The sequence below is a fragment of the Melospiza melodia genome, unplaced genomic scaffold (assembly GCF_035770615.1).
Source record: "Melospiza melodia melodia isolate bMelMel2 unplaced genomic scaffold, bMelMel2.pri scaffold_363, whole genome shotgun sequence".
In the NCBI taxonomy this organism is placed as follows: domain Eukaryota; kingdom Metazoa; phylum Chordata; class Aves; order Passeriformes; family Passerellidae; genus Melospiza; species Melospiza melodia.
In genome coordinates, this window is record NW_026948683.1 from 23263 (window position 1) to 49884 (window position 26622).

Genomic DNA, 26622 nt, shown 5'->3' on the forward strand with positions numbered 1-26622 from the left:
TCCCCCTTAAAATTGTTCATTTTTCCCCCTTAAAATTGTTCATTTTTCCTCCCCTAAACTGTTCATTTTCCCTCCTGAAATTGCTGATTTTTTCCCCCTAAAACTGCTGATTTTTCCCCCTAAAATTGCTGATTTTTCCCCCTAAAATTGTTGATTTTTCTCCCTAAAATTGTTGGTTTTTTCCCCCCTAAAATGCTCCACCCCAGGGGCTGAACTCTGCCCCCCCCCCTCCCCATTTTACAGCCCTAATTAAACCAATTAAGGCCATAAACCTCCCGCATTATTCCTGGGGGTGCCAGGGCAGCTCTGGGGGTTCAGCCTGAAATTCTGGGTTTTTTTGGGGTTTTTGGGAATTTCCAAACTGGGTTAAACTGGGAGCAGGGACCCTCAGAAATGGGGAAACTGAGGCACGGAGATGGGGGGGGGTGACAAAACCCAAAGGATTTGGGGCAATTTCCTCAACCCCCAAATCCTTCTCCAGGCTTAGGGGGACAAATCCCACCCCCCAAAATTCAAGATTTTTACCCTGGAAAAGAGGAAAAAAAAAAAAAGGAGAATAAAAATGGTTTGGAAGTTGAGAATGGCTGGAATGTTGGTGGCCACAAACAGGAACTGGAGCATGTGACGGTGGTGTGAGCAGCCCTGAGGCACAAACAAACCCCAGGGTGAGACAAAACCGCCCCTTCCTGCGAAAAAACCCCGCACCGAACTTCCCCAAAACTCCTCACCCTCTCCCCAAAATATTTATCCCCATTCAAAATATCCCCCCTCAAGAAAAAGCTCTGTCCCCCCACCAATAATGTCTCCCCCCACAAAAAAAATCCACATTTTCTCACTCCAAAAAGACATCCCTGAAAAAAAATATTGCTTTTTCCTCCCCCAAAATCCACCTTATCACTTAAAACCCCTAAAATATTATTTAAAAAATAAACCTTGCCCCTCCAAAGAACACCTCCCCCACAATAAATCAAAGTTTCCTCCCTCAAAAACGCACATTCCATCCAAAACATATTTTTCCCTCCCCAAAAATACATTTTTTCCCCAAAAAAAAGACATCTTGACCCACATTTTCCTCCCCAAAATTACACTTTTACTCCCCAAAAATCCACCTTGAAGAAAAATCCACCATCCAAGAAGTTACATTTTCCTCCCCAAAATTACACTTTTACTCCCCAAAAATCCACCTTGCCACCCCAAAAAATACCCTTTTCCCCAAAAAAACCTTTATGTCCCCAAAAGAACTTTTTCCACCCAAAAAATTACCACTTCCCCTTCCACATAAAGCTTTTCCTTCTCAAATACTTTTCTCCTTCTTTATAAAAACGCATTTTCCACCTCAAAAAAGCCACATTTCAGCCCCCCCAAACCCCTTTCCCCATTTTAATTCCTCTTAGCCTCTGGTAACCCCCTCATCCAACCCCCCCCCGTGCTATAAAACACCAAAAACTGAGCCAGAAATACCAAAAATATTTTTAAATTCACCCAAAAAAGCCCCAAAATTTGAGGGGGTCCCGGCCCCCCCCCACCCCGGGCCTGGAGCGCCGGCGCCACCTGGTGGTGACAAAGGGAATGACAGGACAAGGGGGACCCCAAGGGGTGAACAGGGACCCCAATGTCACCACAATGTCCCCAAGGGGACCCCAATGTCACCCCAGTGTCCCCAAGGGATAACAGGGACCCCAATGTCACCCCAATGTCCCCAAGGGATAACAGGGACCCCAATGTCACCCCAGTGTCCCCAAGGGGACCCCAATGTCACCTCAGTGTCCCCAAGGGGACCCCAATGTCCCCTACGAGAGGACAGAGACCTCAATGTCACCCCAATGTCCTCAAGGGGACACCAATGTCCCCACAATGTCTCCAAGGGAGGAATAGGGACCCCAATGTCACCCCACTGGCCCCAGGGGGACCCCAATGTCCCCAAGGGGGGTACAGGGACCCCAATGGGGTGTGCCCCCTGTCGGGGTGCCCATTTTTGGGGTCAGTACCCATTTTGGGGCGCCCATTTTAGGGTCAATGCCCCTTTTGGGGTCAGTACCCCTTTTGGGGCGCTCATTTTTGGGATCAGCGCCCATTTTTTGGGGTTCAATGCCTCTTTTGGGGTCAGTACCCCTTTTGGGGTGCCCATTTTTGGGATCAGTGCCCGTTTTTGGGGTTCAATGCCCCTTTTGGGGTCAGTACCCATTTCTTGGGGTTCAACGCCCCTTCTGGGGTCAGTACACGGCCTCGTCGCCGTTGTCGTCGCTGTCGGGCCCGAAGCTCTCGCCGTTGTCGAAGTAGGACAGCACGTAGTCGGTCTCCTGAGGGGACAAAGGGGGCACGGGTGGCACCTGGGGACACCCTGAGCACCCACCAACCCGCCCAGGTGCCCCCTTTGTCACCTCCTCGTGCTCCTCCTCGTCGTACTCCTCCTCCTCCTCCTCCTTTCCCTCTTCTTCCTCCTCCTTCTCCTCCTCCTCCTCGGATGTCACCTCCTCCTCCTTCTTCTCCAGGCTCTGAGGGGACAAAAAAAAAACCCCAAATGCACCCACTGGGGCCACCCCCTGTGGAATTCACATTTTCTGGAAAAATCCCTTCGACTTTCCCTGAAAAAATCCCAGGATTTCTCTCCCGGGAAGCTGAGAAACCTCAGGAAAAGGAAAACAATTCTGATCTCATTTGCTTCTCCTGTGTTTTGCTCATGTGGAAGAAGTTTGGATTGTTTGATCAGATTTCTGCTGTAAGTTGTTTTGATTAATTATCAATTAGTGCCAAACTGTGTCAAGACTCTGAAAAGAGTCACAAGTTTTCATTATTATCTTTTTCATTACTATATTTTTTCATGATTATATTTTTCTTTCCATAATTATCTTTTTTTACTTGACTTTTCAGTAAGTATCTTTTCTGTATTCTTTAGTATAGTATTGCGTTTTAATAAATAGTATTTTAAAATATATTATTATAAAGTAATAAATAGTATTTTAAAATCTACTATTATAAAGTAATAAATAGTATTTTAAAATATAATATAGTATGATAAAGGAATAAATAATACTTTTAAATAGAATATAGTATAATAAAGTAATAGATAGTATTTTAAAATATAATGTAGTATAATGAAGTAATAAATAGTACTTTAAAATATAATATAGTATAATAAAGTAATAGATAGTATTTTAAAGTAGAATATAGTATTATAAAGTAATAGTATTTTTAAATATAATGTAGTATAATAAAGGAATAAATAGTGTTTAAATATAATGTAGTATAATAAAGGAAAAAGCGACATTTTTAAATATAATATAGTATCATAAAGGAATAAATAGTATTTTAAAATATAATGTAGTATTATAAAATAATAAATTAGCCTTCTGAGAACACACTATAGTCTAGTATTTTAAAATAGAATACAGCATTATAAAGTATTATAAATTTATATAGTATTACATAGCATCACAAAGCATTATAAATTGCATTATAAAGCATTATAAATTTATTATGAAATAAATCAGCCCTCTGAGAGCCCGGAGTCAGATCCCTCATCCCTGCCAATGCCAACCCAACCACCGCCAGCTTCCCCTCCGTACCTCCAGCTTCTTAATGGCCTCCTCCTTGTCCAGTGCCACCTGCTGCTTGGGGACAGGCCCGGGGGTCCCTGGGGGGGGGGCACAGGGCACTGTCACCCCCCAGGGGACGATGGGGACACGCGGGGTGGGGACAGGGCGGGGTCACTCACGGGCCTTGCGCAGCCGCCGCACGCGGATCTTCAGCTCCCGCGGGAGCCGCCGCCAGTCTGGGGGGGCAGAATTGGGCAAAGGTGGGAGGGGGGCAAAATTGGGGTTGGGGGGGACCCCAAAAAGCCCCACGTGCCCCCCAGGACCCCTCTGTGTCCCCTCCTGTGTCACCCACCTGGGTTCCAGTCGATGGCGTTGTCCACGGGGCTGGAGAGCTGGTACTTGTCCGAGTAGCGCTCGATGTCTGCGGGGGCACGCGGGGATTTGGGGGCATTTTGGGGGATTTGGGGACACTCTGTGGGGATTTGGGGACATTTTGGGGGATTTGGGGACACTCTGCAGGGATTTGGGGACATTCCAGGGGGATTTGGGGACACTCTGGGGGGATTTAGGGACATTTTGGTGGGGATTTGGGGACATTTTGGTGGGGATTTGGGGATACTCTGTGGGGATTTGGGGACACTTTAGGGGATTTGGGGACACTCTGTGGGGATTTGGGGACATTTCGGTGGGGATTTGGGGACACTCTGTGGGGATTTGGGGACACTGTGGGGATTTGGGGACATTTTGGTGGGATTTGGGGACATTTTGGGGGATTTGGGGACACTCTGTGGGGATTTGGGGACATTTTGGGGGATTTGCGGACAGCCACCCCCGATGGATGATGGCATGAGGTGGTGCAGCTGGGGAGAATAAAATGGGAATAAAGTGGGGGGGGATAAAAAAATGGGAATAAATAACGGGGGGATAAAATGGGAGGGAAAAATTGGGAGGGATAAATAATGGAGGGATAAAATGGGGGAATAAAATGAGGAATAAATAATGGGAGGGAATAAAATGGGGGGAATAAAAAACGGGAATAAATAATGAGGGGATAAAATGGGAGGGATAAATAATGGGAACAAGTAACAGGGGGATAAAATGGGGAAGAGAATGGGGGAAATAAAACGAGGGAGAATAAATAATGGGCGTATAAAATGGGGAAAAAGAGTGGGGGGAATAAAACTGGGAATAAAATGGGGGGATAAAAGGGGGGGAATAAAATGGGGGGATAAAATGGGGAGGAAGAAAACAGGGGGGATAAATGGGGGGAATAAATAATGGGAATATAATGGGAATAAAGGGGGGGGAATATAATGGGGGGGAATAAAATGGGAGGGATAAAAGGGACAGGAATAAATAATGGGAATAAAATGGGGGGAATTAAAATGGAGGGAATAAAATGGGGGGGGAATATAATGGGGGGATAAAAGGGGTGGGAATAAATAATGGGAATAAATAATGGGAATGAAATGGGGGAAATAAAATGGGGGGGAATAAAGTGGGGGGATAAATAATGGGAATAAAATGGGAACAAAATGGGGGGAATAACATGGAGGGGAATATAATGGGGGATAAAATGGGAGGGAATAATTAATAGGAATAAAAAGGGGGAAATAATATAGAGGGGAATAAAACGGGGGGAATAAAACGGGGGAAATAAATATCGGGAATGAAATGGGGGAAATAAAATGGGAGGTAATAAAATGGGGAAATAAATAATGGGAATGAAATGGGGGAAATAAAATGGGAGGAAATAAAATGGGGAAACAAATAATGGGAATGAAATGGGGGGAATACAATAGGGGGGAAATATAATGGGGAGAAATAAAATGAAGGGGGATAAATAATGGGAATAAAATGGGAATGAAATGGGGGGAATAAAATAGGGGGACAAAATGGGGACGAATAAATGGGAATAAAATGGGGATGAAATGGGGGGGGAATAAATAATGGGAATAAAATGGGAACGAAATGGGAACGAAATGGGAACAAAATGGGGGGAATAAAATGTGGGGGAATATAATGGGGGGATAAAAGGGATGGGAATAAAACAGGAATGAAATGGGGGGAATGAAATGGGGGGAATACAATGGGGGAGAAATATAATGGGGGGAAATAAAATGGGAATTAAATGGGGTGAATATAAGGGGGGGGATAAAATGAGGGGACAAAAAGGGGGGAATAAATAATGGGAATAAAATGGGAATAAAAGTGGTGGAATAAAATGGGGGATAAAACGGGGAAATAAAATGGGGGGGAAATAAAATGAGGAGAAAGAAAACAGTGGGGACAAAACAGGGGGGAATAAATAATGGGAATAAAATGGGAATGAAATGGGGGGAATACAATGGGGGGAATGATATGGGGGGGCCACAGGTGAGCTCTGGAGCACCCCTGGATCCACACACTGGGATGAGCCCCCTCCCCGCCCCGGGGCCCACCGGAGGCTGAGCCCGGTGCCGGTGGTGCCGGTGGTGCCGGTACCTCTGCGGGGCGCCCCCGGTTTGACGAAGTACGGGAGCCCCTTCATGGCCCGGCGCAGCTCCTGCTTCAGGGCCAGCATGTACTCGCCCTCCTCGCCGCCGGGCAGCGGCGCCGCGCGGCGCTCCAGAGCCTGCGGGACCGGGGGAGAAACGGATATTTTATCATTGCTTTTTGGCAAATATTGAAATTAATGTCACACGAGTTATGGTAGAAATTGATGCGGTGGTAATTTGCTTAAGTAGTGTGTTTTAGGTTTTATATATATATATATATACATATATAAAATATATACTAAATTATACCAAATTTTATCAACATTTTTATTACTCTAATGATATTGCTATTTTTATAGCAATACTTATTATCATTATTTATTAGTATTTATTATTACTGTATTCTTTAATATATTGTAGTATTATTGGTAGTAGTATTTATTAGTATTATATCATTATTTATTGTACTATTATATCATTATAGTATTATATAATTTATTATCATTATTTATTGTTAGTATTTATTATTACTATATTTAATAGTATTATTATTTATTACTATATTATTTAATATAATGAAGTACTATTATTATTGTTGTTGTTGTTATTTTCCTATTACTTTCTTATTATTATTTTCCTATATTTATTTCCTATTATTATTTTCCTATAGGTATTTATTACTATTTATTAGTATATTATTATTATTATTATTATTATTATTATTATTATTATTATTATTATTATATTTTTCCTATTATTATTTTTCTATTAAACTTTTACAATTTTAAAACCAACTGATGGGCGTTTCCCCCCCGGGGCCCGCGTTACCGGAGGACTCACCGGGAAGAGCGGCGCTGGCTGCAGGGTGGGCGGCGGCAGCGCGTCCCCCTTGCCGATGCCCACGGCCTCCACGTTAAACGTCATCTGCCCCCGGCCCCGGCCGCGGCCCCGGCCCGCCATGGCGACCCCGGCTCGCTGGGACAACCGGGGACACGGTGGCACCGCCGCTCTGCCCCCGGTGCCGGTGATGCCCCGAGTGCCCCTCGGTCCGGTCACGGTGTCTATCTAACTCACCCGCTCCCGGTTATCCCCGGTGTCTTTTCTTTCCCCTCTCCCCAAAGGTGCTGCCGGGGCTGATCCCAGTCCCGGTGGCCCTCCCGGTGCCGGTGTCCCCTCGTATCCCGGTCCCGCTGTTCCCTTGTACCCCCGGTCCCGGTCCCGCTCCCGATATCCCCTCGTACCCCCGGTCCCCGGTGCCGATATCCCCTCGTACCCCCGTTCCTGGTCCCGAAATTCCTCCGGTTCCGGTCCCGACATTCCCTCGTACCCCAGTCCCGGTCCCGCTCCCGATACCCCTCATACCCCGGTCCCGGTCCCGATGTCCCCTCGTACCCCGGTCCCGAAACCCTTCCGGCCCCGGTCCCGATATCCCCTCGTACCCCAGTCCCGGTGTCCCCTCGTGCTCCCGGTCCCGCTCCCGGTTTCGCTCTCCGTACCGGCCCCGCTCTGCGCAAGCGCAATCGCTTCCCACGTGTGCGCGGCCGCCGTGGCCCCGCCCCGCGCGGAGGAGGCGGAGCTTCGGCGCAAACACCGCGCTGATTGGCTGCTCAGAATGAGGGGGCGGGGCTTAAAGAGGTCCACCGGAGGGGGCGGGGCCGGGGCGCGGGGTGGGAACGGGGGGATCCGAAAGGGGGATGGAAAATGGATGAAAAATGGGTGGAAAACGGGATCAAAAATGGATTAAAAGGGGATGAAAAGGAGATTAAAAAGTCCCTCGGCCCCCCACTCCCAGACCCTCCAGCCCCTCTGCCCCGGGGTAGCTCAGCCCCCGGTACCGGTGCCACCCCAGCCCTGCCACGCTGTGCCCCCCAGTCCCGCTGCCCACTGCCCCCAGCCCCACTGTAGGACCCCCCAGTTCCGCTACCCCCTTGTACTCCCCCGGTTTCCGATGCTCCAGGGCCCTCAGCCCCCCCATTCCCGCTGCCCCCCGGTCCTGCTGGGCTCTGCCCCCCGGTCCCGCTGCCCCCCGAGAGCCCCCGGTGCCCCCCAACCCCCGATCCCCCCCCGTCACTCCCACGCAGGGCCGGGCTCTGGATGCGCCGTGGCTGATTCATCCCGCTCCAGCCCCCCCCCGCGCCCGCAGCTGCCAAAAATAGCGCTGCGGGAGGGGGGGGGACCCTCCACAGCACCTCCCGCCCCCCCCGCCTCACCGGCGGCAGGCCGGGATGGCGGCCACGGGCCGCTGGCCCCGACAGCCCCATCCCCGGGGCCGCGGCAACCGGGACGAGCGAGCCCACGCGCCGGTTGGCACGGTAAAACGGGGATGGAGAGGGGTGGGATGATGGGGGTCCCCGCTGAGAGGGGGGGTGAGGGGACAGCCCCCCGGGTCCCGGGCTCGGGGGGGTCTCACGGAGGGGACCGGGAGGATTTTCTCCCGTTTTACCGGCTGGTCGGAGCGGGATGAGCGGCTGTCGCCATGGGAACCGGGCGGGCGGGGATGGGGGCGCCGGTGGGGATGGGGTGTGAGCAGCGATGGGGGGTACCGGTGGGGATGGGGGTACCGGGAAGAATGGGGGTACCAGGAAAAATGGGGTACCGGGAAGGATGGGGCTACCGGGAATAATGGGGTACCGGGAATAATGGGGGGTGGGCAGAGATGGGGGTACCGGCAGGGATTGGGGTACGGGCAGGGATGGGGGGACCGGCAGGGATGGGGGGGTATCGGGCAGGGATGGGGGTACGGGCAGGATGGGGGTACCGGCAGGGATGGGGGTACCGGCAGGGATGGGGGTACGGGCAGGATGGGGGTACCGGCAGGGATGGGGGTACGGGCAGGATGGGGGTACCGGCAGGGATGGGGGTACCGGCAGGGATGGGGGTACCGGGCAGGGATGGGGGTACCGGGAATAATGGGGGTACGGGCAGGGATGGGGGTACCTGCAGGGATGGCGCTGTGGGCAGGAGAATCAGGTGGGGCAAAGGGAGGAGAGAGAGGAGGATGAGGAGGGGGCGCAGGAAAGCATTTGAGGAATGGGATTTGGGGGCGCAGGCACAGCCTGGCGAGCTCGGGAACCCTCATTTAGTGGGGAAACTGAGGCAGGGAGAGGGGGCACCCCATCCTGGGGGTTTGGGGGTCTCAGCGCACCCTCTCCCCTCGCAGTGAGCGAGCGCCACCCGCACCCCCCGTGAGCCCGGCCATGCCCAGCGCCGCGGTGCCCCCGGGGGCGCTCCCCATGATCCCGGCCGAGGGCTCGGCGCTGCTCCGCGCCGTCTCCCAGGGCAAATTCCGCCTGACCCGCCTGCTGCTCGAAGGGGGAGCCTACATCAACGAGGGCAACGCGGCGGGCACCACGCCGCTGATGGCGGCGTGCCGGGCGGGCTACGCCGAGCCCCCCGAGCAGCCGCGGATGGTTCAGTACCTGCTGGAGAACGGCGCCGACCCCAACATCCCCGACAAGGCGGGCAAAACCGCGCTGATGCACGCGTGTGCCGAGCGAGCCGGCCCCGCCGTGGTGGCCACGCTGCTCGCCCACGGCGCCGACCCCAGCGCCCGCGATTACGGCGGGGGCTCGGCGCTGGTCTACGCCCTGGAGCGGGGGGACCGGGAGACGCTGCAGGTGCTGCTGGACGCGTGTCGGGAGCGAGGCCGCGATGTCATCATCATCACCTCGGCCACGTCGCCCCGAGGCACCAAGACCACCCGGCAGTACCTGAACTCGCCGCCCTCGCCCGCTCTGTGCGCGTCGCCGTCGCAGGTGCAGGTGCGGGCGGCGGCGTCGCCGGGGGCCGGCGGGAGGGATGAGGAGCGCGATGTGTTCCGCTTCCCTCCCGCCGCTCCGGAACCGGCCCGCGCCGGGCCCAAGCGGCAGCTGAAGAGGCTCAACTCGGAGCCGTGGGGGCTGGCGGTGGAGGGGGTGCGGGGGGGACCCTCGGAGGGGACGCAGGGACCCGCAGAGGGAGCGCGGAGAGCGTTAGATGAGATGCGGGGACACCCCGAGGGGACGCGGGGACCCTCGGAAGGGTCGTGGGGTTCTCCTGAAGGGACATCGGGCCCTCAGGAGCAGCTGGCAGCAGGGCTGGAGGGGCTGCGGCTGCGCCCCCGCCGGCACAGCGTGGAGGGACGCGATGTCTCGGGGCTGCCCGGAGCCGCCTGGGCAGAGCGGGTGCCCCCCGTGCCCGCCCCGGGGCGCTGGGTTCCCGCCGATCCTCCACGGGGCAAACCCTTGCGCCGGGACCCCCCTAACCCCGAGCTGGGTAGCGCTCCCGGGCCGCTGCGGCACCCGGCGGGGCTGCTGGAGCGCCGCGGCTCCGGGACGGTCCCGCCGGAGCCGCCGGGCCGGGCGGGGCTGCTGCCGCCGCTGCCGCCCCGAGCGCTGCTCCGCCGCCACTCCATGCAGCCGGAGGCGCTGCGGAACCTCGGCGCTTTCTGCGGGGGGCTGGGACCCGAGCCTGGCTCGTAGGGACCCCCCCCTCAAGGCCAGGACCCCTTGGGGAAAGCCTGGCCCTGCTCTGAACCCTGCTGAGGGTCGATTGTTCCATTCCTCTGTCGGCGCAAACTGCACGAGCCCCAATCTGGGGAGCTGGTGGGCGCACCCCAAGTGCCAGGGCCTCCCCAGGATCCCCCTCCTGCTCCTGCCTCATCCTCCCAGCAGCTTTTCCCCCCAGGGTCTGGCGTTGAAGGCCCCAGTGTAGCTCAGTGGATGTGAGTGAGGGGTGGTGGGCACATCTGTGGGGTTGGGGGCGCGGCTGTTGCATCCCAATCTCAGTTTTAAGGGAAAAAAGGAGGTTTTTTTTGAGATCTGAGTTGTACTGCCAGGCTGGGAGGGATCCCCAGGATCCTTGGAGATCCAGCAGCTTGGATGGAGAAGGGTTTAGGGAAAGGGGCTTGGGAGATTTAATGAAGGACAAAGAACAAGGAGACAAACTTAGACAAAATCTTGTTATTTGACACAAAACAAGGAATGCCCAGTGGGATAAATACCATGGGAGATTCAGAAACCATTTGCCTGGAGCATGGAAAAAAAAAAACTCCCAGGATATTCTGGGATGGGGAGCTGGGAGGGATCCCCCCCAAACCCAAGGGAAATCCCCCCCAACCCTCCGAAACTGCTGCTTCCCTCATACTTGTCCTTTGAAAACAATAAAATTCCATAAAACCCACATTTCCCCGGGGGATGGAGCTGGCTTGGCTCCTCCAGGCTGTGTACAGAGCCCAGTTTGCCCAGTTTGCCACCAGTTTGGAGGTGGAACATCAATGGGAGGAGGTTTGGATCCATCATCGGCGGCGCCGGTCCGGGCTGCGGCTCCGCCGGCGGCCGCCCCTGCAAAAGAGGGAAAAGTGGGGAAGGGAAAGGGGAAAAAAAGGGGAAAAAGGGGAAAAAAAAGGGTGAGGGAATGGGGAATGGAAAGGGGGAAAGGGAAGGAAGGGGGAGGGAGGGGAAAAAGGGAGGGAAAAGAGGAAATGAGAGGGGAAAGTTGTACAGGAAATGGGGAAAAGAGAGGGAAAGGGGTGCAGGAAATATGGGAAGGGGAAATGAGAGGAAAAAGGGTACAGGAAATAGGGGAAAGGAAAAGGGGAAAGGGAGGGAAAAGGATGCAGGAAATGGGGAAAAGGAAAGGGAAGGGAAAAGGCACAAGAAATATGGGAAAGGAGAGGGGAAAGGATACAGGAAATGGGGGCAAAGGAGAGAAAAGGGAAAAGGAAATGGGGGAAAGGAAAGGGAAAAGGGAGGGGAAAAGGTATGGGAAAGGAGATGGAAAAGGGTACAAGAAATTGAGGAAAAGGAAAGGAAAAAGGTACAAGAAATATGGGAAAAGGCGGGGAAAGGGTACAGGAAATGGGGGAAAGGGAAAAGGGAGGGAAAAGTGTACAGGGAATGGGGGAAAGAAGAGGCAAGGAAGAAGTGCAGGAGAAGACCATTTTGGGGTGTTCATCCCTATTTTAACCCCGCCACCCCCAGAACGATGCACAGAACTCCCCCATTCCCCTCGCCCTCGCATCCCTCCCATTGCCAGCTCCTGGAATTCCCAGGAGTTCCCACAATTCCCAGGAATTCCCAGGATTTCCCTCACCTCCTCTTGCCCTTGGGGGGGCCCCTGACGAAGCACCAGTCCACGCTGACCGGCTGCCCCATGAGCTCCTGCCCGTTGAGCCCCTCCATGGCCGCCTGCGCCTCCTTGTACGTCTCGTACTCCACCAGCGTGTAACCCTGGGGGGGACAGGAACCAGGGGAACTCGGGTTTGGGGTGCACAGACCCCCTGACAGCCCGGGATTAGGATTGGGAACGGGACAGGAACCAGGGGAACCCGGGTTTGGGGTGCACGGACCCCCTGACAGCCCGGGATTAGGATTGGGAACGGGACAGACACCAGGGGAACTCGGGTTTGGGGTGCACAGGCCCCCTGACAGCCCGGGATTAGGATTGGGAACGGGACAGGAACCAGGGGAACGCAGGTTTGGGGTGCACGGACCCCTTAACATCCCAGGTTTAGGACTGGGAATGACACAGGCACCAGAGAAACTCAGATTTGGGGTGCACAGACCCCCAACGCCCCAGGTTTAGGATTGGGAATGACACAGGCACTGGGGGAACTCCCAGCTCAGCTTTGGGGTGCACAGACCCCTTTAACATCCCAGGTTTAGGATTGGGAACGAGCCTGGACACCAAAGGAACTCCCAGCTCAGGTTTGGGGTGCAGAGACACACTGAGACCCCAGGTTTAGGATTGGGAATGACACAGACACCAGGGGAACTCAAATTTGGGGTGAAAGGACCCCCAACACTCTGGGTTTAGGATTGGGAATGAGCCCAGCTCAGGTTTGGGGTGCACAAATCCCTTGACACCCCAGGTTTAGGGTTGGGAATGACACAGACACCACAGAAACTCAAATTTGGGGTGCACAGACCCCATGACACCCCAGATTTAGGGATGGAAATGAGCCCAGACACCATGGAAACAAATTTGGGATGCACAGACCCCCTGACACCCCAGATTTAGGACTGGGAATGCCCCCTGGCATTGGGGGAATCCAGCTCCCACCCCAACCCCCAGCTCAGTTTTGGCTTTTGGGGTGCAGGAACCTCCCAATAAACCAAAGCTGAGCTGCAGATACTCCCGTAACCCCCAGAACTGGGGTGCCCCCCTGGCACCTCACACCCTGGAGGCTGAGCTGGAGCCTGGGGGGGTCCCCAAAAGCGCCCCCTCCTCACCTTGAGGTAGCCAGTGCGCCGGTCCAGGTTCAGGTGGATGTTTTTGATCTCCCCAAACTCGGCGAATCTGTCGTGCACGTCCTCCTCCGTGGCCTCCTCGTGCACCCCTGTCACAAACAGGATCCAGCCCTCCACGGCTGGGCAGGGAAAACTGGGGTCACAGGGCTGGCAATGCAGGTTTGCACCCCAAAATCCTTGCGAGGTTTGGGGGCAGGTGAGATTTGGGGGAAAGTGGGGAAGAATCATCCCAGCGTGGCCTTAATCCTTCTTTCTTGCTGTGCTGGGTCCCCAGTTTGGGGTTTGTCACCCCAAAATCACTCCTTCTTCAGCTAGGAAAGGGAGATGAATGTCCAAAACCCCCAAATCCTGGGTGAGGTTGGGGAAAGCTGATCCCAGCAGGGCTGAACCCAAATCCAGATCCCATTTCCCATGGGGAAAGTGCCCCTGGGGACATTTGGGATGTCATGGGGCTCTCAGGAAGGACAATCTCCCCCAAATTCCCCCATTTCCATTTTGAGAAGGGGATTTGGAGCTGGGGTTTGTCCTAAAAGTAAATCCTGGGAATGAGAGAGGGGAAGGGATTGTCCCACCTAAAATAAATCCTGGGAATGAGGGAAGGGATTGTCCCACCTTAAATTAAATCCTGGGAATAAGGGAAGGGGAAGGATTGACCCAACATAAATTAAATCCTGGGAATGAGGGAAGAAATTGTCCCAACCTAAAAGAAATCCTGGGAATGAGGGAAGGGATTGTCCCAGCCTGGGAATAAGGGAAGGGATTGTCCCAGCCCAAATCAAATCCCTGGAATGAGGGAAGGCACTGTCCCAGCCCCCTGGGAGCCCCGCAGGTCCCCAGTGTCCCCTCACATCTCTGCGGCCCCGGCTCGTCCCCGTCCTGCTCCACGCTGTCGTAATCTTCGCGCACCCGGGCGCGGGATCCTTCCTCTGGGGAAACAAAAACAGGGGGGAAGAACGGGAGCCCCGAACCTCAGGGGTCACCCAGAGGGCCGGGGAAGGGCTCTGGGGGTGCTCTGGGGGTCTCACCTGAGCCGAAGCCGCGGCCCTTCCGCTTCTTGGCCTTCTCTTTCAGCTTGTGGATGCTCTCTGTGGGGAATGGGGGTCATGGGGTTTAGCAGGAGCAGGGAGACCCCCAGAGAGGGATGGGACCCCTCAGCCTGGCTGGGAGGGGCTGGGGATGACCCTGGGGTGGGAATGACCCCCCTGGGATGGGAGTGACCACTGGGGTGGGAATGACCCCCCTGGGATGGGAATGATTCCCCTGGGATGGGAATAACCATTGGGATGGAATGACCACTGGGGTGGGAATGATCCCCCTGGGATGGGAATGACCCTGGGGTGGGAATGACCACTGGGGTGGGAATGACCCCCCTGGGATGGGAATGACCCCTGGGATACGAAGAGTTGGGAATGATCCCTGGGATTGGAATGACCACTGGCCTGCAAGTGACCACTGAGGTGGGAATGGCCCCTGGGTCGGGAATGATGTCCCTGGGTCAAGAAAAACCCATCCGGACCGAGCAGGACCCCCCGGTCCAGGCAGAGCCACCCCCGGGCAAGCCAGGGCCCCCCGAGTCCCTCCGGGCCGGGAACGGACAGCAGGACCCATCTCCCACACCGGGAACGACCCCCCGAGCCAGGCGTGACCCCCCAGCACCGAGCAGGACCCCCCTGGCACCGACAGCAACCCGCGCTCCGGGCCCGGGCACTCCCTGAGGCCGTCGCGGCCGGAGGCGGCGGGAGCGGCTCCGCTGAACCGGGACCCGGCCGGATCGCTCGGCGGGGCCGCTCTGGGCCGGGCAGTACCGCCACAACCCCGCGCTCACCGTCCCCGTCCTCGTCCATAGCGAAATCCTCTCCGCCCGCCTCATGAAGATCCAGCACGTCCGCCATCTTGCCGGGAGTAGCGGGGCACGCCGGGAGCGCGCCGGAAGTGGGAGGGAACGGGGCGGAAGTACCGGAGCGGCCATATTGGGAGTGTGACGGAACTATGGGCGCGGCCATGTTGGGAAGGGCATTGGGCGGAAGTGCCCGGTCCGCCATTTTGAGAAGGTCACGACGTCTTGCCGCCATTTTGAGAAGGTCGGGGTGGTTCTTTTTGCCCCGGGAATTTTGAACCCCGAGAATTTCGAATCCCGGGAATTTCAAACCCCAGGAATTTTGAATCCTGGGAATTTCGAACCCCGGGAATTTCGAACCCCACACCAACGCAGCTCAAAACGGTTTTTGGACACAACCAGCCTCCCCAAAAAATGAGCAAGAGCACCAAAGTTAACCAAAATCGCTGGGTTTATTGTAGAAAATCCACAGTAGTGTTTATCCCATAATTCCACTGCCCCAATAAGGAGCACGGCTTTCTCCGTACTGAGAAAATTTGAACTTTGTTCATTTTAAGCCTTCCATGGAGATCTGGAGCCTCCAAATTGGCGCCTTGATCTCACAAGTAATGGAATATCCTGCTTTTTTCCCTTTAATTTTTATGTTTTTTAATTCCACAACAATAGAACTCCTAAAGTTCTCCTGGATTTGTTTATTCGAAGCATAAAAACTGGGAGGAGCTTCAGAGATTCCCATAGGTGTGGAATAAATTACAGGATTAACTCCATGTTACTCCTAAATCAAATTTTTCCAATATTTCAGGAAAATTACACCCCACAACCCCCCCCCCCATCCCTTTTAAAATCCAATTTCCAGCGACATCAAATGTTATTAGTGTTTGTAAAAAGTATAAAAAATATATAAACCCCCAAAATAAGCTCGTTAGGATGTGGATATAAAAATGGGGTACCTACAGATAATGGAATTATTCCAATTTTATCCTAAAACAATGATTATTGCTGGAATATCCTGTGGTCAGGCAGAGGGAAGGAGGAGGGTGGGAACAGTGGAATCTGCAGGGTTTAAGGGAATAAGAAGTAGGAAAAGCTCTAAGCTGGGGTGAAAAAGGAATTCTGGCTTGGAATTCAGTTTGTACTCCCAGTCTGCTGGGGAAAAGGGAAGTAAGATGGAAATTTCCATGGATAAACTGACATTTTCTTGGGTGGAATCGGAGCTGTTTGAACAATTCCATGCCATAAAAGGGGTTTTAAAGCTAAATATAGTCTAAATTCCATATGGATACAAAGGATAAGGAATGATTAGTGCAAATCCCTCCCTCATCCACAAACTCTCCAAGACTTTTCCAACCTTCCAATGCTGATGTTTGCCTCCAGACAGGGCAATTCCATGGGGGGAACTGCAGATCCTGGAATTCTGCAGGCTGATCCCAGATTTAATTCCAAAATTAAATGTGGATATTGCACGCCTTGGCACTCACTCATTTAATTAAGGAGCTCATCAAGGAGCTCTAATTGATCCCTTTTGCAGGAGGGAGAGGATCCAATGGGATTTCCAGAGGAAACACTGGATTCCATGGAATCCCAACTGCTCCAGCAATGATGGAGTGAGGAGAGGACAAAACCTGGGATCTGAACCCCGAAAATAAGGGACAAGAAAAAATCTGTAGGGATTATGAGGGAAAAAAAGTTCCCTAGGGAATAAGGAGTTCTCAAGGGAGGAATGAGGAGGCTGAGAAGCAGCTCTAAAAACCAGGATGAAATTGCTAAAATCCATTCAGGAGCTTTTTCCCTAAATTTCCTCTAAATGTGCAAACGGCCCGGGACTTGGGGAAAGGGTTTTGGGGATCAACCAAGGGTTGGGATTTTGGGGTTCAGCAGCCAGAGGAGTGCGCTGAGCCCAGCTGGCCAGCTGCCAGCAGCAGGATGTCCTTCTTCTCCTTGTGGAACCTCAGCTCCTTCCCGGCCAGCCGGGCCTCGTCCAGCTCGCGCTCGGTGGCCGCCAGCTCCCGGGAAAGGGCGCCTGGAATGTTCTGCTCCCGGTTCACCCAGTCCAGGGCCATCTGGTTTCGGATGTCGTCGTCCAGAGCGCGGTGGGAGTAGTGAGCCAGGACTTCCTGGTGGGAATGGGAGGCAGAGAATTGTTAGAATTGGGAAAAAAAAAATGTTAAAATTGGGAAAAAAAACCCCATGTGGGATGCAATAGAATTGTTAAAACTGGGAAGAAGCTTTAAGGGAATGATGCTTTGTGAAGGTTGAGCTAGGACAGAGTTTATTAATAAAGCAGGGGTTTATTAAAAGGATATTCTCAATGGATGCACCTTGGGCAGTGTAAGAGACCAGGCAGGGCTACACCCAGAATGAAGCAAAATGGTCACAAAATGAACCAAAGATGAACCCAAAATGGTCACAAAGCAGACCCTATATGGTCACAAAGTGAACCCAGAATGGACCCAAAGTGGTCACAAAGTGAACCCAAGATGAGCCCAAAATGGTCACAAAATGGACCCAAACCCGACACAAAATGGTCATAAAATGGACCCAAGATGGACCAAAATGGACACCCGGTCACAGGGTCTCTCACTTTTATAAGTTTTGATCCATTTGCATATTGGAGTTAATTGTCCAATTACAGCTCCAGCACATGAAGTCCCATTTTCCTTGTTTTCTCTCTTCAGTCCACATTGTTTATGCTCTTGGGGCTGAGGTTTGGATCAGTTTGGATCATTTGTCCTTCACAAGGCCTCAGGGGAAGCTCAGGAATGGGAAGGAGCAGCAGGATGGAGCTGGACTCACCTGGCGTGAGCACTGACGTTCCCTCATGGCCTTCAGGCTCCCGTTCCAGTGCAGCAGCTGGAAAACTGTCATCAGCTCCTGGCATGGCAAGAGGGAGGGTTTAAAATATAAAATATAAAACCACCACACGTGCTGGGATTGCTCAGAGCTGGGTGATTTCCACTTGTGTGTTTTGGAAGGTTGGTACTGTAAAATAATTCTTTAATGCATGTAAATAAGCTCTCATAAATGCTGGTGAGCAGGCTGATGGAATACAGTGATTTAGGCACCTCATTAGGGAATTCTACATTTAAAATTAAATGCAGTGACTGTTTAAAGTTGGGGGGTGACTAAGAGAATGTTCCCTGTGAATATTTGCTTTGTAAATACATATATCTATATTTATATCTATAATAAATTTATAACATTGTATATTTGCATGAGAGCAGATATTCCATTCCCAGCTGTTCTCCTAATCCTGATCTACGTTCCAGAACCTTCCCTTGGCAGCTCAGACTTCCCATTATCCAGATGTTTTTCCCACATTCCAGTGGGATACCAGGTTGTGGTTTGGGGTCAGGACATCCCAAACCCACCACCAGTCTTTCGTGGAAGTATCTTCCCATCGTGTGGGAGCTCTTGCTCCTCTGTTTTTAGGGATGGATCCCATTAATTAACTGGACTATTGCAATTAGGATATTTGGAAATATCACAGCGACAGTGAGTAAAACAATTCAAAGGGAATCATTGGAATTACCCCAAATCTGAAGCAGAATCAGAAGGAAAATCTGAGTTCATTCCCCATGGGGAAAAAAACTAAAAATACACCTGGGAGACCAACCCAAACGTCCCTTAAGCAAACCAGGAGTGGGAGCTGGGCAGGAGAGGACACAAAGTGGACACAGCACCTGGAACTCCAGCATGGATTTCCCCTTGTTGGACTCCAGCATGAAGCGGAAGGCCCCGATCCCGGTGTTGGGGTTATCGGCCTCCTCCCGGTTGCCCTGCAGAGAAACCCCAGCTGTGGAGCTGCCACTGCCATCCCTGGGAATTCCCACTCCTGGAATTCCCAGTGGGATCCAGGAGAGCCCGACGGCAGCACAGGCTGAGCCGTCACACGTGTGGATGTGGATATGACAGCCTGCTCAGACAGAGAAAAAAACTGGATCACTTTTCCCAGGATTGACCTGGAAAGCTTTAGGGAGATAAGCAATGACAGCCAAATATTAAAAACAACCTGCAGCTGGTGGCTTTTGACAATCTGTTTTCTGTTTTTCTCATAAGAAACAACCTGCAGGCAGTGTTTTTTAATGATCTGTTTTGCATGGAATTAGAAATAAATATAGAAATTGGAAATAATTAGCTTCTGATGGTGATAGGCATGAATTATAACATCTGTATTGCCTCACCCAACACGTGAGACTGAAAAAGCAACTAGAAATAAGTTCAGAAATTGGAAATAAGTTTAGAAATTAGAAATAAGTTTGGAAATTAGAAATAAATGTAGAAATTAGAAATAAATGTAGAAATTAGAAATAATTAGCTTCTGATTGTGATGGGCATGAATTATAACAGCTGTATTGCCTCACCCTACACACAAGACTGAAAATGGAATAAAATGTTTATATAGCATGTATTTGTATGGAAATTTTGAGATAAGAAACATTGATTTAGAAATGTTATAGAATAGGACAGAAATTGTCAAGAGAGAATGGAATTAGAAATAAATTTAGAAATTAGAAATAGTTGGCTTCTGATTGTGATGGCATGAATTATAACATCTGTATTGCCTCACCCTACACACGAGACTGAAAATGGAACTAGGAATAAATTTAGAAATTAGAAATAAGTTTAGAAATTAGAAATAAATAAAGAAATTAGAAATAAATGTATAAATTAGAAATAATTTCTACATCTATTAAGCTTCAGATTGTGATGGGCATGAATTATAAGAGCTGTATTGCCTCACCTGACACAAGACTGAAAATAGAATTAGAAATAAATTTAGAAATGAGAAATAAGTTTAGAAATTAGAAATAAATTTAGAAATTAGAAATAATTAGCTTCAGATTGTGATGGAGTGAATTACAACATTTGCCTGTATTGCCTCACCCTACACACAAGACCGAAAACAGAATAAATTTTTTTAAACCGCCTCTAAATGACCCCACGTCAGGGTCAGAGAACGGCCCAATCTGACCCAAAAAAAGACCAAGCAAGCCCCCCCTGCTCACGTTGAAGGACGCCAGGGCCTCGGAGACGCTCTTCTCGATGAAGTCGTCGGTGATGCGGCGCGAGGGGTGCTCGTTGAACACGGAGTTCATCAGCGCGATCTTGGCGGCGCTGCGGCGCGCCTCGGCCTTGGTGGGACAGAACTGGGGACACACGGCCACGCTGGGGACACCCCGGGAGCCCCGCGCACCCCCAGGGCACCAGCAGAGGGGGGAGCGAGGGAATGGCACCCCCAGAATCGGAACTGCACCCCCAGAATCACAATTGCACCCCCAGAATCAGAACTGCACCCCCAGAATCACAATTGCACCCCCAGAATTGGAACTGCACCCCCAGAATCAGAACTGCACCCCCAGAATCACAATTGCACCCCCAGAATCAGAACTGCACCCCCAGAATCACAACTGCACCCCCAGAATCGGAACTGCACCCCCAGAATCACAATTGCACCCCCAGAATCACAATTGCACCCCCAGAATCGGAACTGCACCCCCAGAATCACAATTGCCCCTAGTGTTGGTGGTTAATTTGATTTAATTCGTTTTTTCAGGCCCAAAGTGTTGCCGAATTCCCCTCTGAGATCAGGATTTGGGGACAGAACCAAAAGAGGTTCAGAACCACCCAGTGTGTTCTCAATTAATTTATTAATTAAATTTAATTGAATTAATTTTTTCAGTGGTCCCAAATTCCTCCCTGCGACCAGGATTTGGGGACAGAACCAAAAGAGGTCCAGAAGCTCCCAGTATCTTCTCAACTAATTAATTTAATTTCGTTTATTTAATTTTTTCAGACACAAAGTGTTCCCAAATTCCCTCCAAATTCCAGGATTTTGGGACAGAACCAAAAGTGGTTCAGAACCTCCAGTTGCATTTTTAATTCATTCATTACCTCAGACCCAAACTTTTCCCAAATTCACCCCAATGACCAGGATTTTGGGACAGAACCAAAAGAGGTTCAGAACCTCCCGTTGCACTGTCAATTACTTAATTAAATTCATTTTTTCAGACCCAAATTGTTCCCAAATTTGCCCCAAATTCCAGGATTTTGGGACAGAAACAAAAGAGGTTCAGAACCTCCCGTTGCATTCTCAATTAATTAATTAATTAATTTTAATTTAATCCTGGGAAGGAAAAGGATCAAATCCTGGGAAGGAGAAGGAAGGATCAAATCCTGGGAAGGAGAAGGAAGATCAGGTCCAGCCAACCCAACAGTTTTCCCTGATATCCCCTCTCCTACCTCATCTGTAAGTGACCAGACCAGGCAATAAAGGACACTAAAACCCCACAATCCACAGCCAAATCTTCCTAGACTGGGACCTGATGAGGATTTACAGACCAGGAGCAACTTGCAATTAAACCTCCTTACAAATAAAGAGGTTTAGAGGCAGATGGAGGGAGAAGAACACCAGCAGGGAGGAGATATTTGGGAAATGATCCTTGTGGGTTCCAGGAGAGGCATTCCCCAGGAATTTCCTTGCAACTAAAGAGGTTGCACAATCCACAGTCAAATCCTCCCAGATTGGGACCTGGTGGGGATTTACAGACCAGGAGCAATTTGCAATTAAACCAAGAGGTTTAGAGGCAGATGGAGGGAGAAGAACACCCAGCAGGGAGGAGATATTTGGGAAATTATGCTGGTGGGATCCTGGAGGGGCATTCCCCGGGAATTCCCTTACAAATAAAGAGGTTTAGAGGCAGATCAGGGAGGAGAACAAATAACAGGGAGGAGATATTTGGGAAATTGTGGTGGGGTCCTGGAGGGGCATTTCCAGGAATTTCCTTACAACTAAAGAGGTTAAGAGGCAGATCAGGGACGAGAACACATAACAGGGAGGAGATATTTGGGAAACGATCCTGGTGGGATCCTGTAGGAGCATTCCCGGGTGGGGACGGTACCTGGAAGCTGCCGAAGCAGCTGCCCCCGGGCAGGGTGACATAGCACACGTAGGGGGGGCTGGCGGCCGGCACCATCTCGTAGAGAACCAGGGCTCCGTTGCGCAGCTCGGCGCCGCGGGGATTGCTTCATCTGCCAGAACTCCTGCAGCGCCTCCACCACGTTCACTGCCCGGGAACCGCGGGGAGAGGGGATGGGGCATGGGAATGAGGAATTGGGGTGCGGAAATGAGGAATTGGGGAATGGGAATGAGGAATTGGGGCATGGAGAGAGGGAAAAGCCGGTGAGGAAGGAAGGAAGGGAATGGGGCATGGAAAGAAGGAAAACGGAATGGGGAAGAATGGATGGATGGATATGGGGCACGGAAAGATGGAATTGGGCATGGAAAAAAGGGATTGGGGCACGGAAAGGAGGAAAAGGGGGTGAGGAAGGAAGGAAGGAAGAAGGAAGGAAGGAAGGAAGGAAGGAAGGAAGGAAGGAAGGAAGGAAGGAAGGAAGGAAGGAAGGAAGGAAGGAAGGAAGGAAGGAAGGAAGGAAGGAAGGAAGGAAGGCATGGGGAAGAAAGGGAATGGGTCACGAAAAGAAGGAATTGGGGCATAGAAAGAAGGAAAAGGAGAAGGGGGTGAGGAAGAAGGAATTGGGGCATGGAAATAAGGAAAATGACACGAAAATAAGGAAAAGGGGGTGAAGAAGGAAAAAAGGAAAAGGAACACGGCAATAAAGAAAAGTGATAAAATGGAATAAGGGACAATCGCCCCCCGCCCAGCCCGCTCTATCGGCACCCCCGGCTCCCCTCGGCCCCGCTCACCGCGGCCGTAGCCCTGCGTGTGCTTGGCGAAGCTCCGCACCACGGCCTCCACCGCCTCCCGCAGCACCGCGGGCGGCCGGGCACGGCCCCGGCTCCCGGCCCGGGGGGCGCGGGGGGGCCCTGCAGGCCCAGCGGGGGCGGCGGCGGCGGCAGCCCCAGCCCCGGGCCCAGCCCCGACCCGCTGCGGTGCAGGGCCGAGCCCCGCAGGAGCCCCGGTGAGGCCGGGCCGAGCCCCGCGGGGCCCGGTGCCCACCCCGGGCTGCAGCCGCTGAGCCCGCACGCCTCCATAGCCGCGCTCCCTCCTCAGCGCCGCGCTGTCAATCAGCGCCCCTCGGAGCTCAGCGAGCCAATAGAAGCGCCGGATCGGGGAAGGGGAGGCGGGGAAAGCATCAGAAGGCCAATCAGAACGCGGTGCGCGGCTGGAGGGGCGGGGTCAGGGCGCGGCGCACTCACCCACTAACACAAATAGCGGTGTGTGGTCGTGGGGCGGTAACGGGGCGGGATTTGGTGGCCATTGACCAATAGCACTGCATAATTTGTTTGATTGACAGGATAATAAACAAATCGAAATGCAGAAAACACAAATTACCAGAGATGACGGTGCGGGATGACAGCCCCATTCTTATTGATCCGCAGAAGCAATTAATGACAAAACAAACCAATCAAACTCTTGTACCCAGATTTAAAGGCGGAGATTACGCTGCCGCCCATTCACGGGCTCTGTTTTGGTACAAGTGGGCGGCTCCGCGCTCCGCCAATGGCAAGGAGCCGCGGCCGTGACGGAAGTGACGCCGCCGTACCGGGCTCGGTACCGGGCCCGCGCCATGGAGGCCTGGGTGCGCTTCAGCGCCCAGAGCCAGGCCACCGGGAGCGCCTCCTCAGGTGCGGCCGCGGTTCCGCGGGCAGGGGAGGGGGGTCACGGGGGTCCCGGGGCGGAGAGGCGATCCCAGAGAACGGGGCGTCCCCGGTGATGTCCCCGGTGCCCCCGTGACTCCCTCGTTGTCCCCAGGGCCGCCCAGTACGCCTGTGTGTTGGCCGGGGCTGCGCTGAGCCGCTCCGGGGGCAGCTCCGGGACCCTGAGCCGGCTGCAGCAGCTGGAGGCGCACCTGAGCCTGGGCCGCAAGCGTGAGTGCGGCTGGGGGGGGTTCAGGGGGGGTTTGAGGGGAGGATTTGGGTGGGGGTCTCGCACCCCCGGTAACGCCCCTGGTGTCCCCCCCTCCTGTAGTGCTGCCTTTGGGGCGTTTTGAGGGGGGATTTTGGGTCTCAAACCCCTGGTGTCCCCCTCCTCTCCCTGTAATGCTGCGTTTGAGGGGCTGGGCTGAGGCGGTGAGGGGGATCAGGGTGGGTTTGAGGGACATTTTGGGGTCACACACCCCCGGTGTCCCCCTTTTGTAGTGCTGTGTTCGGGGGGGATCAGGGCAGTTTTTAGGGGGGATTTGGGGGTCTCACACCCCTGTTTTCGCCTCCCCTCTGCAGTTCTGCGTTTTGGGGGCTCAGCTGAGGCTCTGGGGGTGTTCAGGGTGGTTTTGAGGGGACATTTTGGGGTCTCACACCCCTGTTTCCCCCCCCTTTTGCAGTTCTGCGTTTGGGGGGCTCTGGGGAGGATCAGGTTGGTTTTGAGGGGACATTTTGGGGTCTCACACCCCTGTTTTCCCCCTCCCCTATTGCAGTGCTGCGTTTGGGGGCTCTGCCGAGGCCCTGGGGGCGCCCAGCGCTCGCTGCACCTCCCCGACCCCGTGCTGCGCTTCTGCCTCACCCTGTCCCACCTGAACCGCGCTCTGTTCCTGGCCTGCGACAACGTCCTGTGGGCCGGGAAAAGCGGCGTCCTGCCCGGCCTGGCCATGGAGAAATGGAGCCAGAGGTCCTTCAGGTGAGACAGCGGGGTTGGGGAGGATTCCTGAGGGTGGGAAAGGCTCCTGAGGTTGGGAAAGGCTGCTCGAATGTGTGGGGTGGGCAGGGAGTGGAATTGCCCTGGGGAAAATAAGAAATGGGATTCCCAAGGGAGAGGGGAATGGGATTCCTGAGGGACAGTGGGAATGGAGTTCCCTGGGAAAAAGGAAAAATGGGATTCCCAAGGAGGACAGGGGTTGGGGTTCTCCTGGGGAGAATGAGGAGTGGAATTCCCAAGGGAGGATGGGAATGGGGTTCCTGAGGGAGGGTAGGGATTAGAATTCTTGAGGGAGAGCAGGGAATGGGGTTCTCTGGGGAAAATAAGGAATGGGATTCCTGAGGGAAAGCAGGGAATGGAGCAGGGAAAAGAAAGAATGGAATTCCCCAGGGAGAGCAGGGAATAGGATTCCTGAGGGAGAGCAGTGAATGGGGTTCCTCTGGGAAAAAGGGAAAATGGAATTCCCAAGGGAGGACAGGAAATGGGATTCCTAAGGGAGAGCCGGGAATGGGGTTCCCCTGGGAAAAAGGAGAAATGGGATTCCCAAGGGAGAGCAGGGAATGGAGTTCCCCTGGGGAAAATAAATAATGGAATTCCTGAGGGAGAGCAGGGAATGGGATTGCTGAGGAGAGCAGGGAGTTTGACTCCCTGGGGAAAAGAAAGAACGGAATTCCTGAGGGAGAGCAGGAAGAGGAATTCCCAAGGGACGGCAGGGAATGGGATTTCTGAGGAAGAGCAGGGAATGGGGTTCCCCGGGGACAGTAAGGAGTAGAATTCCTGAGGAAAGCAGGGGAAAATAAATAACGGAATCCTAAGGGAGGACAGGGAATGGAACTCCTGAGGGGAGAGCAGGGACTGGGGTTCCCCTGGGAAAAAGGAAAAATGGGGTTTTCAAGGAGAGCAGGGAGTGGGGTTCCCATGGGGGAAATAAATAATGGAATTCCCGAGGGAGAGCAGGGAGTGGGGTTCCCCTGTGCAGAATGTTAAATACAATCCCACGGGCGAGCTTAGACTTTCCCACCCCCTGGGCATTTCTGTAGCTCCTGGGAGCATCCAGACCCTTGTGCTGCCCCTTCTCCCCCTCTCTCTCTCTCTCTCCCCCTCAGGTACTACCTGTTTGCCCTGGTGGTGAACCTGAGCAGGGACGCCTACGAGCTGCGGCTGCTGCTGGAGCGCGCCGGCGCCGCCCGCAAGCGCGGCCGCAGCGCCGAGAGCCGCGCCCAGCCCTGCGCCCAGGGCCGGCTGCAGCAGCTCCGGCTGCAGCTGCAGCTCCAGCTGCACCTCCTGCTGCAGGTGCTCAGGGACAACCCCCCGCTGCTGCTGGACCTGCTCAGGAACGCCTGCGACCTGGTGATCCCCTGGAGAGGCTGGGGCTGTGCAGGAGCAGCCGGCGGTGGTGGGGTTCTGTGGGCTCAGCTCGTCGCTGCTCTCCATCATCACCATCCTGCACCCCTGGCTCAAGCTCAAGCCATGAATTTCTTGGGAATTTCGGGGATTTTGGGGGGTTTTGGCTCCTCTAGAAGTGACTGGCTGGTGCCATTTCCGTTATTCCTGACTCCTGGAGCCACAAAGCTCCAGAATTGGATGCAGCAATGGATCCCGCAGGGACATCAACTCCCAAAATGTGTTTTTTTTCCCCATTGACTTTTAAGGAAAAAATAGGGTAAAATGTTCCCCCTTTCTGCCTGGGAGGAGCCTTTCACGTGGAACAGCTAATGGGAATATTTGGGGTTGGAAAATGTGGGATTTGGGGCTGGAAAGTGTGGGGTTCTGTGGGCTCAGCTCCTCTGTGTTCTCCATCATCACCATCCTGCACCCCTGGCTCAAGCTCAAGCCCTAATTTCTTGGGAATTTTTGGGGGGTTTTGGCACCTCTGGAAGTGCCATTCCCATCATTCTGACTCTTTGAAGCCATGAGGTTCCAGCATTGGATGCAGCATTGGATCCCACA

The 26622-nt window shown here is 53.1% G+C and overlaps 5 protein-coding genes across 5 annotated transcripts; 2 read left to right on the plus strand and 3 right to left on the minus strand.

Moving 5' to 3' along the window:
* Positions 1–1426: 1426 nt before the first annotated feature.
* Positions 1427–7596, minus strand: LOC134434428 (DNA-directed RNA polymerase III subunit RPC7-like). Its single transcript, XM_063183083.1, has 8 exons — positions 7453–7596; positions 6854–6988; positions 6021–6150; positions 3889–3957; positions 3716–3772; positions 3567–3634; positions 2382–2495; positions 1427–2300 (listed from the first exon to the last, which is right to left on the minus strand). Exons 2-8 carry the CDS (start codon positions 6971–6973, stop codon positions 2214–2216), a joined length of 645 nt encoding a protein of 214 aa, XP_063039153.1. The 5' UTR covers positions 6974–6988; positions 7453–7596; the 3' UTR covers positions 1427–2213.
* A 563-nt stretch (positions 7597–8159) lies between these two features.
* On the plus strand, positions 8160–11173 carry LOC134434429 (ankyrin repeat domain-containing protein 34A-like). Its single transcript, XM_063183085.1, has 2 exons — positions 8160–8325; positions 9174–11173. Exon 2 carries the CDS (start codon positions 9211–9213, stop codon positions 10471–10473), a length of 1263 nt encoding a protein of 420 aa, XP_063039155.1. The 5' UTR covers positions 8160–8325; positions 9174–9210; the 3' UTR covers positions 10474–11173.
* LOC134434430 (RNA-binding protein 8A) lies at positions 10939–15199 on the minus strand. Its single transcript, XM_063183086.1, has 6 exons — positions 15068–15199; positions 14268–14327; positions 14091–14168; positions 13225–13361; positions 12086–12222; positions 10939–11334 (listed from the first exon to the last, which is right to left on the minus strand). The coding sequence occupies exons 1-6, from the start codon at positions 15132–15134 to the stop codon at positions 11289–11291; spliced, it is 525 nt and encodes a 174-aa protein (XP_063039156.1). The 5' UTR covers positions 15135–15199; the 3' UTR covers positions 10939–11288.
* Positions 15200–15512: 313 nt separating this feature from the next.
* Positions 15513–23610, minus strand: LOC134434433 (LIX1-like protein). The gene is given in 10 exon segments (XM_063183089.1): positions 15513–17193; positions 17873–17950; positions 18760–18855; positions 20086–20226; positions 21979–22095; positions 22097–22143; positions 22785–22862; positions 22865–22968; positions 22970–23203; positions 23585–23610. Coding segments are annotated over 10 exon segments (1164 nt in total). The 3' UTR covers positions 15513–16950.
* On the plus strand, positions 23609–26494 carry LOC134434434 (peroxisomal membrane protein 11B-like). Its single transcript, XM_063183090.1, is given in 6 exon segments — positions 23609–23751; positions 23794–23909; positions 24362–24393; positions 24455–24654; positions 25779–26030; positions 26032–26494. Coding segments are annotated over 6 exon segments (858 nt in total). The 3' UTR covers positions 26147–26494.
* The last annotated feature ends 128 nt before the right edge of the window (positions 26495–26622 follow it).

Coding starts and splice junctions, on each gene's coding strand:
- LOC134434429 (XM_063183085.1), top strand. CDS start 9,211: ATGCCCAGCGCCGCGGTGCCCCCGGGGGCGCTCCCCATGATCCCGGCC.
- LOC134434430 (XM_063183086.1), bottom strand. CDS start 15,134: ATGGCGGACGTGCTGGATCTTCATGAGGCGGGCGGAGAGGATTTCGCT. Junction 13,362..14,090: donor CGAGCCGGGGCCGCAGAGAT/GTGAGGGGACAC, acceptor TTCCCTGCCCAG/CCGTGGAGGGCTGGATCCTG. Junction 11,335..12,085: donor CCCCCCAAGGGCAAGAGGAG/GTGAGGGAAATC, acceptor CCTCTTTTGCAG/GGGCGGCCGCCGGCGGAGCC.
- LOC134434428 (XM_063183083.1), bottom strand. CDS start 6,973: ATGGCGGGCCGGGGCCGCGGCCGGGGCCGGGGGCAGATGACGTTTAAC. Junction 3,635..3,715: donor GCGGCGGCTGCGCAAGGCCC/GTGAGTGACCCC, acceptor CCCCCCCCCCAG/GGACCCCCGGGCCTGTCCCC. Junction 2,496..3,566: donor AGGCCATTAAGAAGCTGGAG/GTACGGAGGGGA, acceptor TTGTCCCCTCAG/AGCCTGGAGAAGAAGGAGGA.